Here is a 12,121-nt window from a genome sequence, read left to right on the forward strand (position 1 = left end):
GTGGGTTTGGACCGGTTGTCTGAATGGGTGGTTGACATCCAAGACCAAAGGCGGTGTTGTGGATGTGGAGACACAAGCACATGCTCCCAGACTTGACTTGATTTGACTTCTTCCATCAAACATTTTAGCAAAGCCTCCTCTGGTTAAAAAAAGGGTACAGTAATGTATGCAATGAAATTGTTCTCCCCATGCACCCCAATCTTCCAACAGCACCTTTCATGGTGATTTTGAACTATAATATATAGTCTGTGTGAGAACAATACAACAAAAAACGAAATATCTGTCTCTGGCAAAGTGTATCCAAACATCAATACCTGGCAGTCTGTGCAGTTGATGAGTGACCAGTTGTCTGTATCCACTACATATGTACTTACCACTTTTATGACAAAATCAGTGTCTGCTGCAACATGTCTGTCCACATCTGGGGAGGCTAAGACACAACAGAAAACAGTTGAGTTGAACATGTAGGAAAGACATTTTGAGACACACTGCTCCAAATCATACATCTTTGATGATACATAGGCCTCTGGATTGAACTTTGAAGAGGTAACAAACTGTGGTTCAAGTTTGAAACTTCATCACAAGAGTTACAACTGCTGTAGTAATAAGAGCTGATTAAACAGATTTCACAACCACCAAAAATTAATGCAGAGGGTGAATTTGATGCCCCTCACTGAAAAAACCACACACACACACACACACACGTGGTTATTTAGAGAAATACATGCAAGCATGAAAGGAGTTATTGGAAAGGAGTAGAGCTGATGGTCAACTACTCACTTAATTATCACTTTTCCATGAAAAGTATCAAATTTTGTCTAGTTCTATCTCTTTAAATGTAAAAACAGTCTTCTGTTGTCTGTTTTCACTGTAAGCTGAATATTTGACCATTTTGCACCCTGTAACAAAAGAAGAAATTTGGAAGACACTCCACTGGGTTTTGCAAAACTGAAATTGACATTTTTTACCTCAACAAAACAATTTTCCAATCAATGAATTTTCACTAAACCCGGTGAATGTGTGGGGCATGGAAAAATTTTTTTTAAGAAACAATGTACGGTGCATCTGGAAATTATTCACAGCACTTCACTTTTTCCACATTTTGTTATGTTACAGCTTTATTCCAAAATGGATTAAATTCATTTTTTCCACCTCAAAATTCTACTCACAGCACCCCATAATGACAACATGACAAAAGTTCTTTGGAAATTTTTACAAATTTATTAAAAAAATAAAAATCACATGTACATATGTATTCACAGTCTTTGCTCAATACTTTTTTGATGCACCTTTGGCAGCAATTACAGCCTCCAGTCTTCTTGAATATGATGCAACAAGTCTGGCACACATATCTTTAGGCAGTTATGTCCATTCCTCTTTGCAGCACCTGTCAAGCACCATCAGGTTAGATGGGGAGCATCGGTCCACAGCCATTTTCGGATCTTACCAGAGATGTTCAATCGGATTCAGGTCTGGGCTCTGGCTTGACCACTTGTCGGGTTTAGAATACTGTACCTTTGATAAGAGGAAGAGACAACCAGGCAATAAAACAAGTGAGAGATAGAATTCAATTTAAGCTCGCGAGGAGTGCAGTCAGGCTGTACACCAAAGCTACACTGAAGTCTGGCCTGCGCTCCCGCTCTTTTTATTTAGGACTTCCCTACATACATGGGCGGTACAGCTCCTGAGGGGAAGAGTGATAGCGCGTGAGCTGTTGCCGCAGAACTGCTGATTGCACAATACATTCAGGATGTTCAGAACCTTTTTAATCTTGGGCTCGGTTAAGATGTGTTTAAGACATCTAACGATTAATCACACTTCTTCTGACAAAAGGACTGATGTATCACAATCACACTGTGGTTGGAACATTCAATTCTCTATTCTTTATCTTACTGCTCAGCTTCGGCTGCGTCCTGCATGAGTCATCTTCACATGTCCTAAAAAGAGCTTAGCGTGCACACAGAGATACCACAACTTGCAGAAACACGTCATGTCACATATCTTAAGTAACCTTCACCCATCACATCAGTACAATACACTTTATCAGAGCAGAGAGAACTACATTCTACCAGAGCAGAGAACACAAAACATGCATGATAAAATAAAACAGTGTATCTACAGAATAACTCCAACATTTCCCCCCTGTTTATCATGCATTCCAACGGTATTACATCTTCACCTAAGAGTAAACAATTGTTACTAAGCAACCACTTCTTATTCAGATTTTCAGCTGCAGGGTCATTAAACAATGGTAAGAATACATTTACACTCGGGAGGTCTTATCGTTGGTGTTGAGGTCATCGTCAGGTTCACCATAATCACCTGGATCAGGGAACAGATCTGGAAGATAGTGGTCGTAGTCGTCTTCTTCATCAGTTTCATCATCGTCATCGCCTGGATGGTTACCCAGAAGGGGGTATGCCTGAGCTGAATCCTGTCTGGCTGGTGAGATAGCAGTGGTTATCATTCTATTGACTAGACCACGTAGACAAGGAATACAACAGCATCCACACAAGGTCAGAATTGCAGCAAAAACTGCTATAGATATAAGCGCAGAGGAGACCAAAGTGCGATACTTCCCAAACACGTCCAGTCACGAGTCCCAGAATTCGGCATTAACGCCGCTGTAATCCTTCATCTTCTTGTTCAGTGTCCACAGGCCCTCAATGGCCTGGGTCAGGCTTCCATCGGCTGCTGTGTTGTTCGGTATGAATGTGCAACACTGTTCTCCAAACATTGCACAGACTCCTCCTTTCTCAGTGAGTAGCATGTCCAGGGCTATGCGGTTCTGGAAGGCCATCAGTGAGGTGGCTGCCAGTAGGGAATGTACCACTTTAAAACCTTCCTCTGTCCAATTTCCCAATTTCTGCACGTTGTAGTGGATGTAGTTTATTCTGTCTACGTTCTTATTAATTGAGCACCACCAACAGATGGAGGATTCAAATCCAGCTGCTATCTGATCAGCCAGTTTGTACTCATCAGGCACTCCTCTGGGGACTCCTATTGCGTCAATATATGTTGGATCTCCCACTCCTTCCCAATCTCTTTTTACTCTATGCCAATTTTCAGGCACCACAGACTTTAGGTGCATCAGCAAGTCCTTGGCTAAAATGGGAATGGCTTTTACTGGGAGGAGTAGGGACACTAAAGCACAGTATCCTGACACATTCCTAGGCAATCTGTCAAAAATTCTATTATCTCCACACCACCACCACACGTCACTTCGGCTGACTGGTACAAATGAACCGTTTATCTGTATTATTCGACTACACCACTTAGTCTCGTTCAGATTTCCCAGTGGTTTCCCTGTTCCGGGCAGTTTGATACAGGAGAAATTTCCCAAAGCTACCTTTTCTGAGAATATTGGTTTGTTTTTTACCGCAGCCGCAACGGGGTAAATGTGGTCCCATACTGAACAATTGTGGTTTCGGTGTATTGTTGTATTTTTCATTACCACCAATAGGCAGTCGTCCGATATCTCTGCTGGAATCACCTGTAAAATTGGTCGGGGCCCCATACATACTACGCAATCCTGTTTTGTGGATTTTACTGCTTGCTCCGCCATCAGGAGCCAATTGTTATTTTGTCCGCTAATTCCCGTAGTTACCAAAAACCAATCATCTGCTGACAGAGGCCCTTTATGCAAGCGGGCCTGCTTGGCTCTTACAGACCCCGGTCCGGGGAGAAGGTCACCCAGTATTGCTTGATTCGTGGTGTCTCTTGAGGCATTTGTATTTGGTGTCTTTGGGCATAGCACAATCTTCCAGCAAGGATCATACCCCGCTTTGTATGCACACAGTGCAAACGTGTGACATATCCGTTCGATTGGTCTGCTTATCGGGAATTTTAACGAGTTTATTGTGAATGTCACTGTTTTGGTTCGGCCGCTGACTGTTAGGTTTGATATGATATTTTTCCAACTATACGCTTCGTCTGTCCACCCATAGGAATTTTGTGGCCAGGCGGACGGGTAGCCATTCGTCAGAAAGGTATTTCCCCACCAATGACTGGCACGGGGAAAACCCGTAGTCATGTAGAAATCATAAGCCAGCCATTGTCCAGGATCACCAATCCAGCTATCTTGTCTGAGGGCCAAAAAGGGTATCTGTACAACATAATAGATCCTGGGCGTGGTGTAACAGGCATAAAACCATTGGTAGGATGTTTCCTGGTCTTCACAAGGATTTAGTCCGCATAGTATCTGCCTCCCATGATTGTAGCAGGTTACTCCCTTTGAGGTAACCACATATCGTTTAACGCAGCGGATTGAATTTCCACTTGTAGTTTCGTCTGTTCTGGTTGTGATGTTCTCTACTTCCCCAAAGTCAATTCCCTTTTTCATTAATGGTGTCCACATGTGCATTCCCCATATAGTGACTGTTATGGCTCCTAACACTAATGCCCAGCAGCACAATGCTGTTTTCATCCATAATGGTGTATGGCGCGACATAGTCAGGATCTCCCTAAAGTCAGTGTCCTAAGTTTCTGGTCAGTGGCTTGTAATTTCTTCTGCTGATTTTCGTGTCTGCCCTGGATCTTAACACCAGAGCCACACACTATTATCAGACTTGCTCACTTTCCGTACTTACACTGGGTTTACAGAGATCACATGCACCGTGGAAAATGCGTATTGGCTATCAGTATTGATTGTGACAGATTGATCTCTGAAAATCTGGCAGGCTACGGTGAGAGCTACCAGTTCGGCCGCTTGTGCCGACATGTTAGCAGGTAGCTTGACAGCTTGTAGGACACTATCATGTGTCACTACCGCGTACCCAGTCATCGTTTCTCCTAGATGATTTTTCTTTGAGGAGCCGTCCACAAATACCACTGTGCCCTCTGAAAGAGATGTATCTTTTAAATCGGGTCTACATTTAGATACTCGTTGGGCTTCCTCCACACAGTCATGTGGTTCTCCATCCACTGGGATGGGCAAGAGTGTGGCAGGATTTAATGTTGTGCAGAGTTCAATAGTCAAATGGGGTTGAGATAGGAGCGTAGCCATACAAGAAAGATGACGTGCTGGAGACAGAAATGTCATATTTGTTTGTAGCAGCAATGCTGACACTGCATGGGGTACTTTTAGTATTAATGAATGGAAAAGCACAACTCCGGCAGAACTCTCTATAGCCATAGAGGCTGCTATTACTGCACGTACGCACGGAGGAAGTGCACAAGCAACACTGTCTAATTTGGAAGAATAGTAGGCAACCGGGCGAAGCCTTTCTCCATATTGCTGCGTCAATACAGAAGTCATAAAATGACCTTTGCAATCGACAGTTTGAACAAATGGTTTGTCATAATTTGGTAGGGCTAGAGCCGAGCTAGACACCAGACTTTGTTTGATTTGCACAAATGCCGCTTCCGCCTCTGGGGTCCACTTCAATGCTGTTGACATGGATATACTTTCGTCATACATTAATTTCAAGAGAGGAGACGTAATTTGCGCATAATCTGGAATCCAGCTACGGCAGTAGCCAGTGATGCCTAAAAAGGACATCATCTGCTTTTTTGTCAATGGCTTGGGTGCCTGGAGAATAGCCGTCTTCCAGTCTTGAACAATAGTGCGTCCTTGTGCACTCAATTCATGTCCCAAATACTTTACTGTCGGGGACCACAACTGTAATTTGTTCTTGCTGACCTTATGTCCTTCCCTGGCTAGGTGATGTAACACCACTCAAAGACATTCACAAAGTTGTCCTGAAGCCACTCCTTTGATATCTTGGCTGTGCGTTTAGGGTCACTGTCCTGCTGAAAGATGAACCGTCGCCCCAGTCTGAGATCAAGAGCACTCTGGAGCAAGTTTTCATCCAGGATGTCTCTGTACATTGCTGCATTTATCTTTCCCTCAATCCTGACTAGTCTCCCAGTTCCTGCTGCTGAATAACATCCCCACAGCATGATGCTGCCACCACCATGCTTCACTGTAGGGATGGTGCCTACTTTCCTCCAAACATGACGCCTGGCATTCACACCAAAGAGTTCAATCTTTGTTTCATCAGACCAGAGAATTTTGTTTCTCATGGTCTGAGAGTCCTTCAGGTGCCTTTTGGCAAATTCCAGGCACACTGCCATGTGCCTTTTACTAAGGAGTGGCTTTCATCTGGCCACGCTACCATACAGGCCTGATTAGTAGATTGCTAAAGAGAGGGTTGTCCTCTCTCCAGCTGTGACAGAGTGACTATCTGGTTCTAGGTCACGTCCCTGACCAAGGTCCTTCTTCCCCGATCACTCAGTTTTAGACGGGCGGCCAGTCCTAGGAAGAGTCTTGGTGGATCATTTATGGATGATGGAGGTCTCTGTGCTCATTGGGACCTTCAAAGCAGCAGAAATGCTTCTCTATCCTTCCCCAGTTTTGTGCCTCCGGACAATCCTGTCTCAGAGATCCACAGACAATTCCTTTGACTTCATGCTTCTTTTGTGCTCTGAAATGCACTGTCAACTGTGGGACCTTATGTATATGCAGACAGGTGTGTGCCTTTCAGATTCATGTCCAATCTTTTCCTCAGGTGGACTCCAATTAAGCTGTAGAAACATCTCAAGGGTGATCAGTGGAAACAGCACCTGAGCTCAATTTTGAGCTTCATGGCAAAGGCTGTCAATACTTATGTCCATGTGTTTTTTTTTTTTTTTGTTTTTTTTTTATTTTAAACAAATTTGCAAATGTCTCAAAAAAAAACTTTTTCAGGATGTCATTATGGGGTACTGTAAGTAGAATTTTAGAATTTTGAGGAAAAAAAAGAATTTCATCCATTTTGGAATAAGGCTATAACATAACAAAATGTGGAAAAAAACTGAAGTGCTGTGAATGCTTCCCAGGTGCACTGTACATATCTAGTCAGGAACAACAAAGAAGATCACATTTTCAAAACCCCCCACAATTAAAACAACTGAATATAAATAAACTAAGTAACTGATTATGACGAGAAAACTTTGCTGTTTGTCAGGAGGTAGGTGAGTTTGTAGGGGTGTAAAATGCATTGTGAATCTTGGTAACTGTATCGTGGAGCCTGTATTGAATGAATTGCATTAAAAACAAAAATCAGTATCACGACACCATAACAAGCCACAGACACAGAATCATCCAACTTCTTCAAAGTTGTTCAAGTGTCTTGGTGACTTCCCTCCCTGGTCCCCTTCATGTACAGTCACTCAGCTTTTGAAAACTGTAAAAGTGATGATTTGTATTAAAAGTAATATTTATACTTAGTTTGTCCAATTATTTATGGGCTCTGAAAATAGATGCACCGTCTGAAAAAAACCTAAAAACTAAATGACAATGGAAAGTTAAGAAGTTATAGCCCTGGAAGAGAGAGATGTAAAGTTGTATTTGTATGAATGTACGTATTACCAAGATAGATTAGTCCAAAACCACCTTCACCAATTTTCTTCCCTAGTCTCCATTTCTTCTTCTCAGTGTCAGTAAGAATGAAACCTTCTGGAAGTGGCTTGGGTAAAGCCCTTTTTCTTGGGGGGGCCATGAAAACTGGAAGAGTGCAGAAGGATCACAAATTAGCACACACACATTATATATATATATATATATATATATATATATATATATATATATATATATATATATATATATTTATTTATTTATTTATTTATTTATTTATTTATTTATTTATTTATTTATTAAGACACAAAGTGGGTTTTTACACCCTTAAACTTTAATTTAAACCCAACTATAAATAACTAACCCACATCCTGCCATTCTTCCCCACCCCTTATTTAAACTCATCTACCTTCACCACGTGTACACCTTGCAACCTTACTATTCCATCATGGTTCTTCTCATTTCCACACGTACTCTGTCTTGCTCCTATGAACGGTCATTCCCCTTCTCTCCATGGCACATCTCCACCTCTCCAGGTTCATCAGCTCCCTACAAACCACAATGTAATCTGCCAACATCATACTCCTGTCTGACCTCAACTGTCAATCTGTCCATCACCATTGCAAACAAGAAAGGTTTTAGAGCTGATCCCAGATCTAAACCCACCTGTACATCTCACAGCTGTCACTCTGTCCTAATACATATCCTTCACCACTTTTGCATACTTCTCTGCCACTCCAGAGGTCCTCATACAATACCACAACTCCTCTCTTGGCACCCTGTCAAAAGCTTTCTCTAAACCCACAAATACCCAATGCAACTCCTTCTGACCTTCTCCATACTTCTCCATCAGCACCCTCAGAGCAAAAACTTCACCTCAGTATGAAACTATGTCGCTGCTCTCAGATCATCACCTCTTTTCTCAGCCTAGTTTCCACTAATATTTCCCATAACATCATGCTGTGGTTGATCAGCTTCATGTCTCTGAAGTTACTACAGCTCTCCACATCACCCTTATTCTTAAATATAATGCCATGCTAAAGTAGCCCAGCCGCATGATGTTGCAGAAAAAACCTAATCACTCAATCATAAACAATATTTTACTTACCTTTTAACAGCGTCTGCAGGAGGGCGTGCGTGTGCGCATACATGAGCTTTTGAAAAGATCGAAAGTTACCTCTGACCGCGCGATGCGTGTGCACACTGACGTCCAAGAGAGGTCTTGTAAATCTCTCCAGAGGTGTTATCAGGTTACAATAACAGTGGTTTCAGTTTTAGAAGTGTTTATTTGTCACTAGCTTTTACATAATATATGAAAAACATAGATTTACACAGAAACACAGTCATTTTGGAGGGGATTCCACCATGTTAGATTAGCAGCCAGAGAGAGACCAGCCAGTGATGTCACGGTGTCTCTCTACTCTGACTGGCTGTCACTGTGTCCTTCCCAGAATCACCCCTGGGAATCACCCCCACACCCCCTGCACTGAAACGAAAGGATTTGCATGAGTCATGCTGTTGGCTGCAAAATGCATGCTTAAAAAAAAAAGAATTTGGAATTAAGGGTGAAAATTTGAGTAAAGCACTTAATTTTTAAAAAAAGTAACATCGAAGCAAATTAAACATACCAGTGGAAAATTATAATAATTTCCATGACCCAGAGTTGAACTCTCCAAACCTGGGTACTTTCCAGAAAAGTGATCTCACCAAACCTGGGTCCTTTCCAAAAAACAATATCATCTACAGCTCTTTTGGTGTAAGATTTGCTATATTTAAAACAGACCTCCCTTTGGGGTAGAGGAATTGCCCTTGTTATAGTACTTAAGATGACCACAAACCAGTGTAAATCAAAGCTGTTCTTTGAGGACTCTGTGAAGTTTGCTTCCTTTGTTGGTAAATTAAAAACTGTTCCTTTGGGACTTTGATTTTTCTCTGACTTTTCTGGACACCTTTAAGGAGATATTTTTGAACAACTGAGCACAGCTATAGCACTCAGACTTTCATCTGTTGATCGAGGACTCTCTCAGACATCTCTATGACAATGAGAAGAGCTGATTCAGACTTTCCTGGCCAAACTCACCACTGTTGCAATTCGTCAGGCTACCTACTCTACTGATATGGCTCTCTCTGATTTTTGGCTCTTAAAAACAACACTAAAAGAAATTCAATTTGAGTTGCAAGAAGAAATCACATGGAACGCAACAGCCCAGCTGGACACCATTCCAAAAGAGGACTACCAGAAATGCTTCTATCAATGGCAGAACCACCGGTAGAAGTGTGTGTGAGAGAGTAAGGAGTCTGACGAATTACAGGAGTGTTGCATTTGGCCAGGAAAGCCTGAATCAGCTGAGCAGAATAAGTGGCTGCTAGACTTCCAGACCCAGCTGCTCATACTCTGCAGTCAGCTGCACTGGCACAAATTTTGCTGACACTCTCCACATGCCAAAATCCTCCATAAAAATGTAACCTATGCTAATCCCCACATACTCTGCAAGTTCTCCTATGGTGACACGTCGGTCATCCATAACCAAAATCCATATTCTGTCAGTCACTTGGTCATTTCGGCTCGTGGACGGACACAAGTTGGTCCATCATGAAAATCCGACTGAGGCCCAGTACATATGTTCACTCTTTGGCTTGTGCTCGCACCTGACGTGCTCTGCGGAAAAAAAAAAAAAAATCCATGCATGCACGAGAAGGTTCCCTACACCTCCCCACCAAATGACAATTCGCGTAGTTCGTTTGCAATGGATAAAATAAGGTTGGATACGTTTTGTATATGCACCTTGAGACTGAACCATGTTAATGAAAGATATCGTCTATCATGTTAATGCAACCCACACCTTAAATTTTGATTGACACATTGATAGGGCTGCGACGATTTACCCAAACTGACCCAAGTTGACCCAGACTGACCCAAACTGACCCAAATATGACTAAATGAAGTACTTTTATTTATTTTCAGAAATGCGCTCCATTCTTAAAATGGTACATTAAAAGCAAACAGCACTCACCTTTGTACTGCTGCCTGCCTTGTCAGGGCATGTAACATCAGATATCAAAGTTCAGAGTCTGTTATATGCCCCCCCCCAAAAAAAAAAAAAACTGCCAGTACTCACAAACGTACTTTAGCATCCCTTGTTTATTGTTTCAGCATTCTGAAGAGGCAGTGAGACAAAGGGAGGGAGGGTGGGAGGGCGCTGTCTATTAATGTACCTTTTTGAGAACAGGGCACATTTCCAAAAATAAATAAAAGTACTTCATTTAGTCATATTTGGGTCAGTTTGGGTACAACATTGGAGTCAGTTTGGGTCACTCTGGGTCAGTTAGGGTCAATTTGGTAAATCGTCACACCCCTTTGAGAGGGCTTGATCAAACAAAATTCTTCGAACAGCTTTAGGTCTGGATGAACTGTACATAATGTGTGCCAAGTGAAAATCAAATGAACTGCCTCAGAGAAATTTAATTTCACTTTTGCTTTTTGAAAATGGCAAAACATTTTCAATTAACACCCTACAATTCTCAAGACAGTAATCAAAATGCTTATTACAGTTTCCCCTTAAAATTGTACCAATTCTGCGATATTGTTGCCAAGTCAAGTTTGGTCACTTTGGTCAACTTGAAGTTGCTGGGCAAACATTTTAACGGCAAAAAAGAAACACAATAATATTCCTGACAATATCACAATATTACTTCATGCTTGGACCCCTGATGTGGAGACAAATGGAAGCGGTTGCACACTTCTACACAGAACCCACAATTCTCTTTCTGAAAAATTTACAGGCAGCATGTTGAGCTGCATCTAAAATCTTTGAATAGATAATAAAACAAATATACAGCACCTGCCTGACAGACGTTCCTGTCCAGAAGACAAGGTTTAATCCCCACACGACTGCAGAAATATTCCTGAGAAAAAGATCAAATATTTTGCTTTTTTCACAACCAAAACTGTTACAGAGCAATTGACAATTGAACAATTAGCCTAGCACGAACAGTTGAGTTAGCAGCTGTTAAACACTAGTTACTGATGTACTTCCAGTTAGTTTATCACTTACACGGATAAACGTGCGCCAACCTCCGAAGTGAATCACGTCGTAAAGCGTCAGTTAGGAATTTCACGTAAAAACATATTAAAGTGATGGAAGGAATCTTAAAACCTCAGTATTCTGTCGTCGTTCATTCTACAAAACAGAAACAAAAACATTACTTCCTAAAAGTAGTCCCGCCCATTAAGCTGAACAGCCAATGCCAAACATGGAAACATTTCTGACAGCCAATAGCATAACGGAGCAGTTTTGTGGGTTTGTTTAACGGAATCATGAGGCTGAATGTTTCGTGTTTGTTTTAAGAAAACGAAATGATAATGTTTAATGTTTCTTAATGTTTCAGTTTACACCTAGAAATATTTGTTAATATAATGAAGGCAAAGCCTTTGACCGAACAGCGTTTTTCGCTATGGAAAAATATTTAAGTTGTTTGATTGAAATACTGGAAAAATTGAAGATTCAATTGGGCAATATTACTTTTAATAATTTTCTTCAGGGGTTGATGATTTCATCGAAAAAAAAATAATGTTTACACAACAAAAGATATTTATTCTCCTGATTTATGTGGCACTGACAGCATGTATTAAATTGCAATTATAAATATACTGAGAGATATTTAATGACTATCATAAAACATATTTTAATTCAGTGAAGATACTTATGCTATGTACAATGTAGAAATATTAATTACAGGACCTCTAATTATAAATAAGCAACAAATTAGTAACAGTTCACAGTA

The 12,121-nt window shown here is 41.2% G+C and overlaps 1 protein-coding gene across 2 annotated transcripts in view; it reads right to left on the reverse strand.

The window, feature by feature from the left end:
• vrk2 (VRK serine/threonine kinase 2) overlaps positions 1-11,547 on the reverse strand; it is a 59,321-nt gene extending 47,774 nt beyond the window's left edge. The window contains exons 1-4 of one of the 2 annotated variants that reach the window (XM_034184320.1): positions 11,392-11,547; positions 11,179-11,242; positions 7,352-7,486; positions 375-430 (exon numbers count right to left, since the gene is read on the reverse strand). In XM_034184320.1, coding sequence (XP_034040211.1) covers positions 375-430; positions 7,352-7,481 — 186 coding nt within the window. In that variant the 5' untranslated portion in view covers positions 7,482-7,486; positions 11,179-11,242; positions 11,392-11,547. The remainder of the gene's footprint in view (positions 1-374; positions 431-7,351; positions 7,487-11,178; positions 11,243-11,391) is intronic. The other variant, XM_034184321.1, reaches the window with a different exon arrangement.
• Between the last annotated feature and the right edge of the window lie 574 nt (positions 11,548-12,121).

Source organism: Thalassophryne amazonica, chromosome 13, assembly GCF_902500255.1.
Source record: "Thalassophryne amazonica chromosome 13, fThaAma1.1, whole genome shotgun sequence".
In the NCBI taxonomy this organism is placed as follows: Eukaryota; Metazoa; Chordata; class Actinopteri; order Batrachoidiformes; family Batrachoididae; genus Thalassophryne; species Thalassophryne amazonica.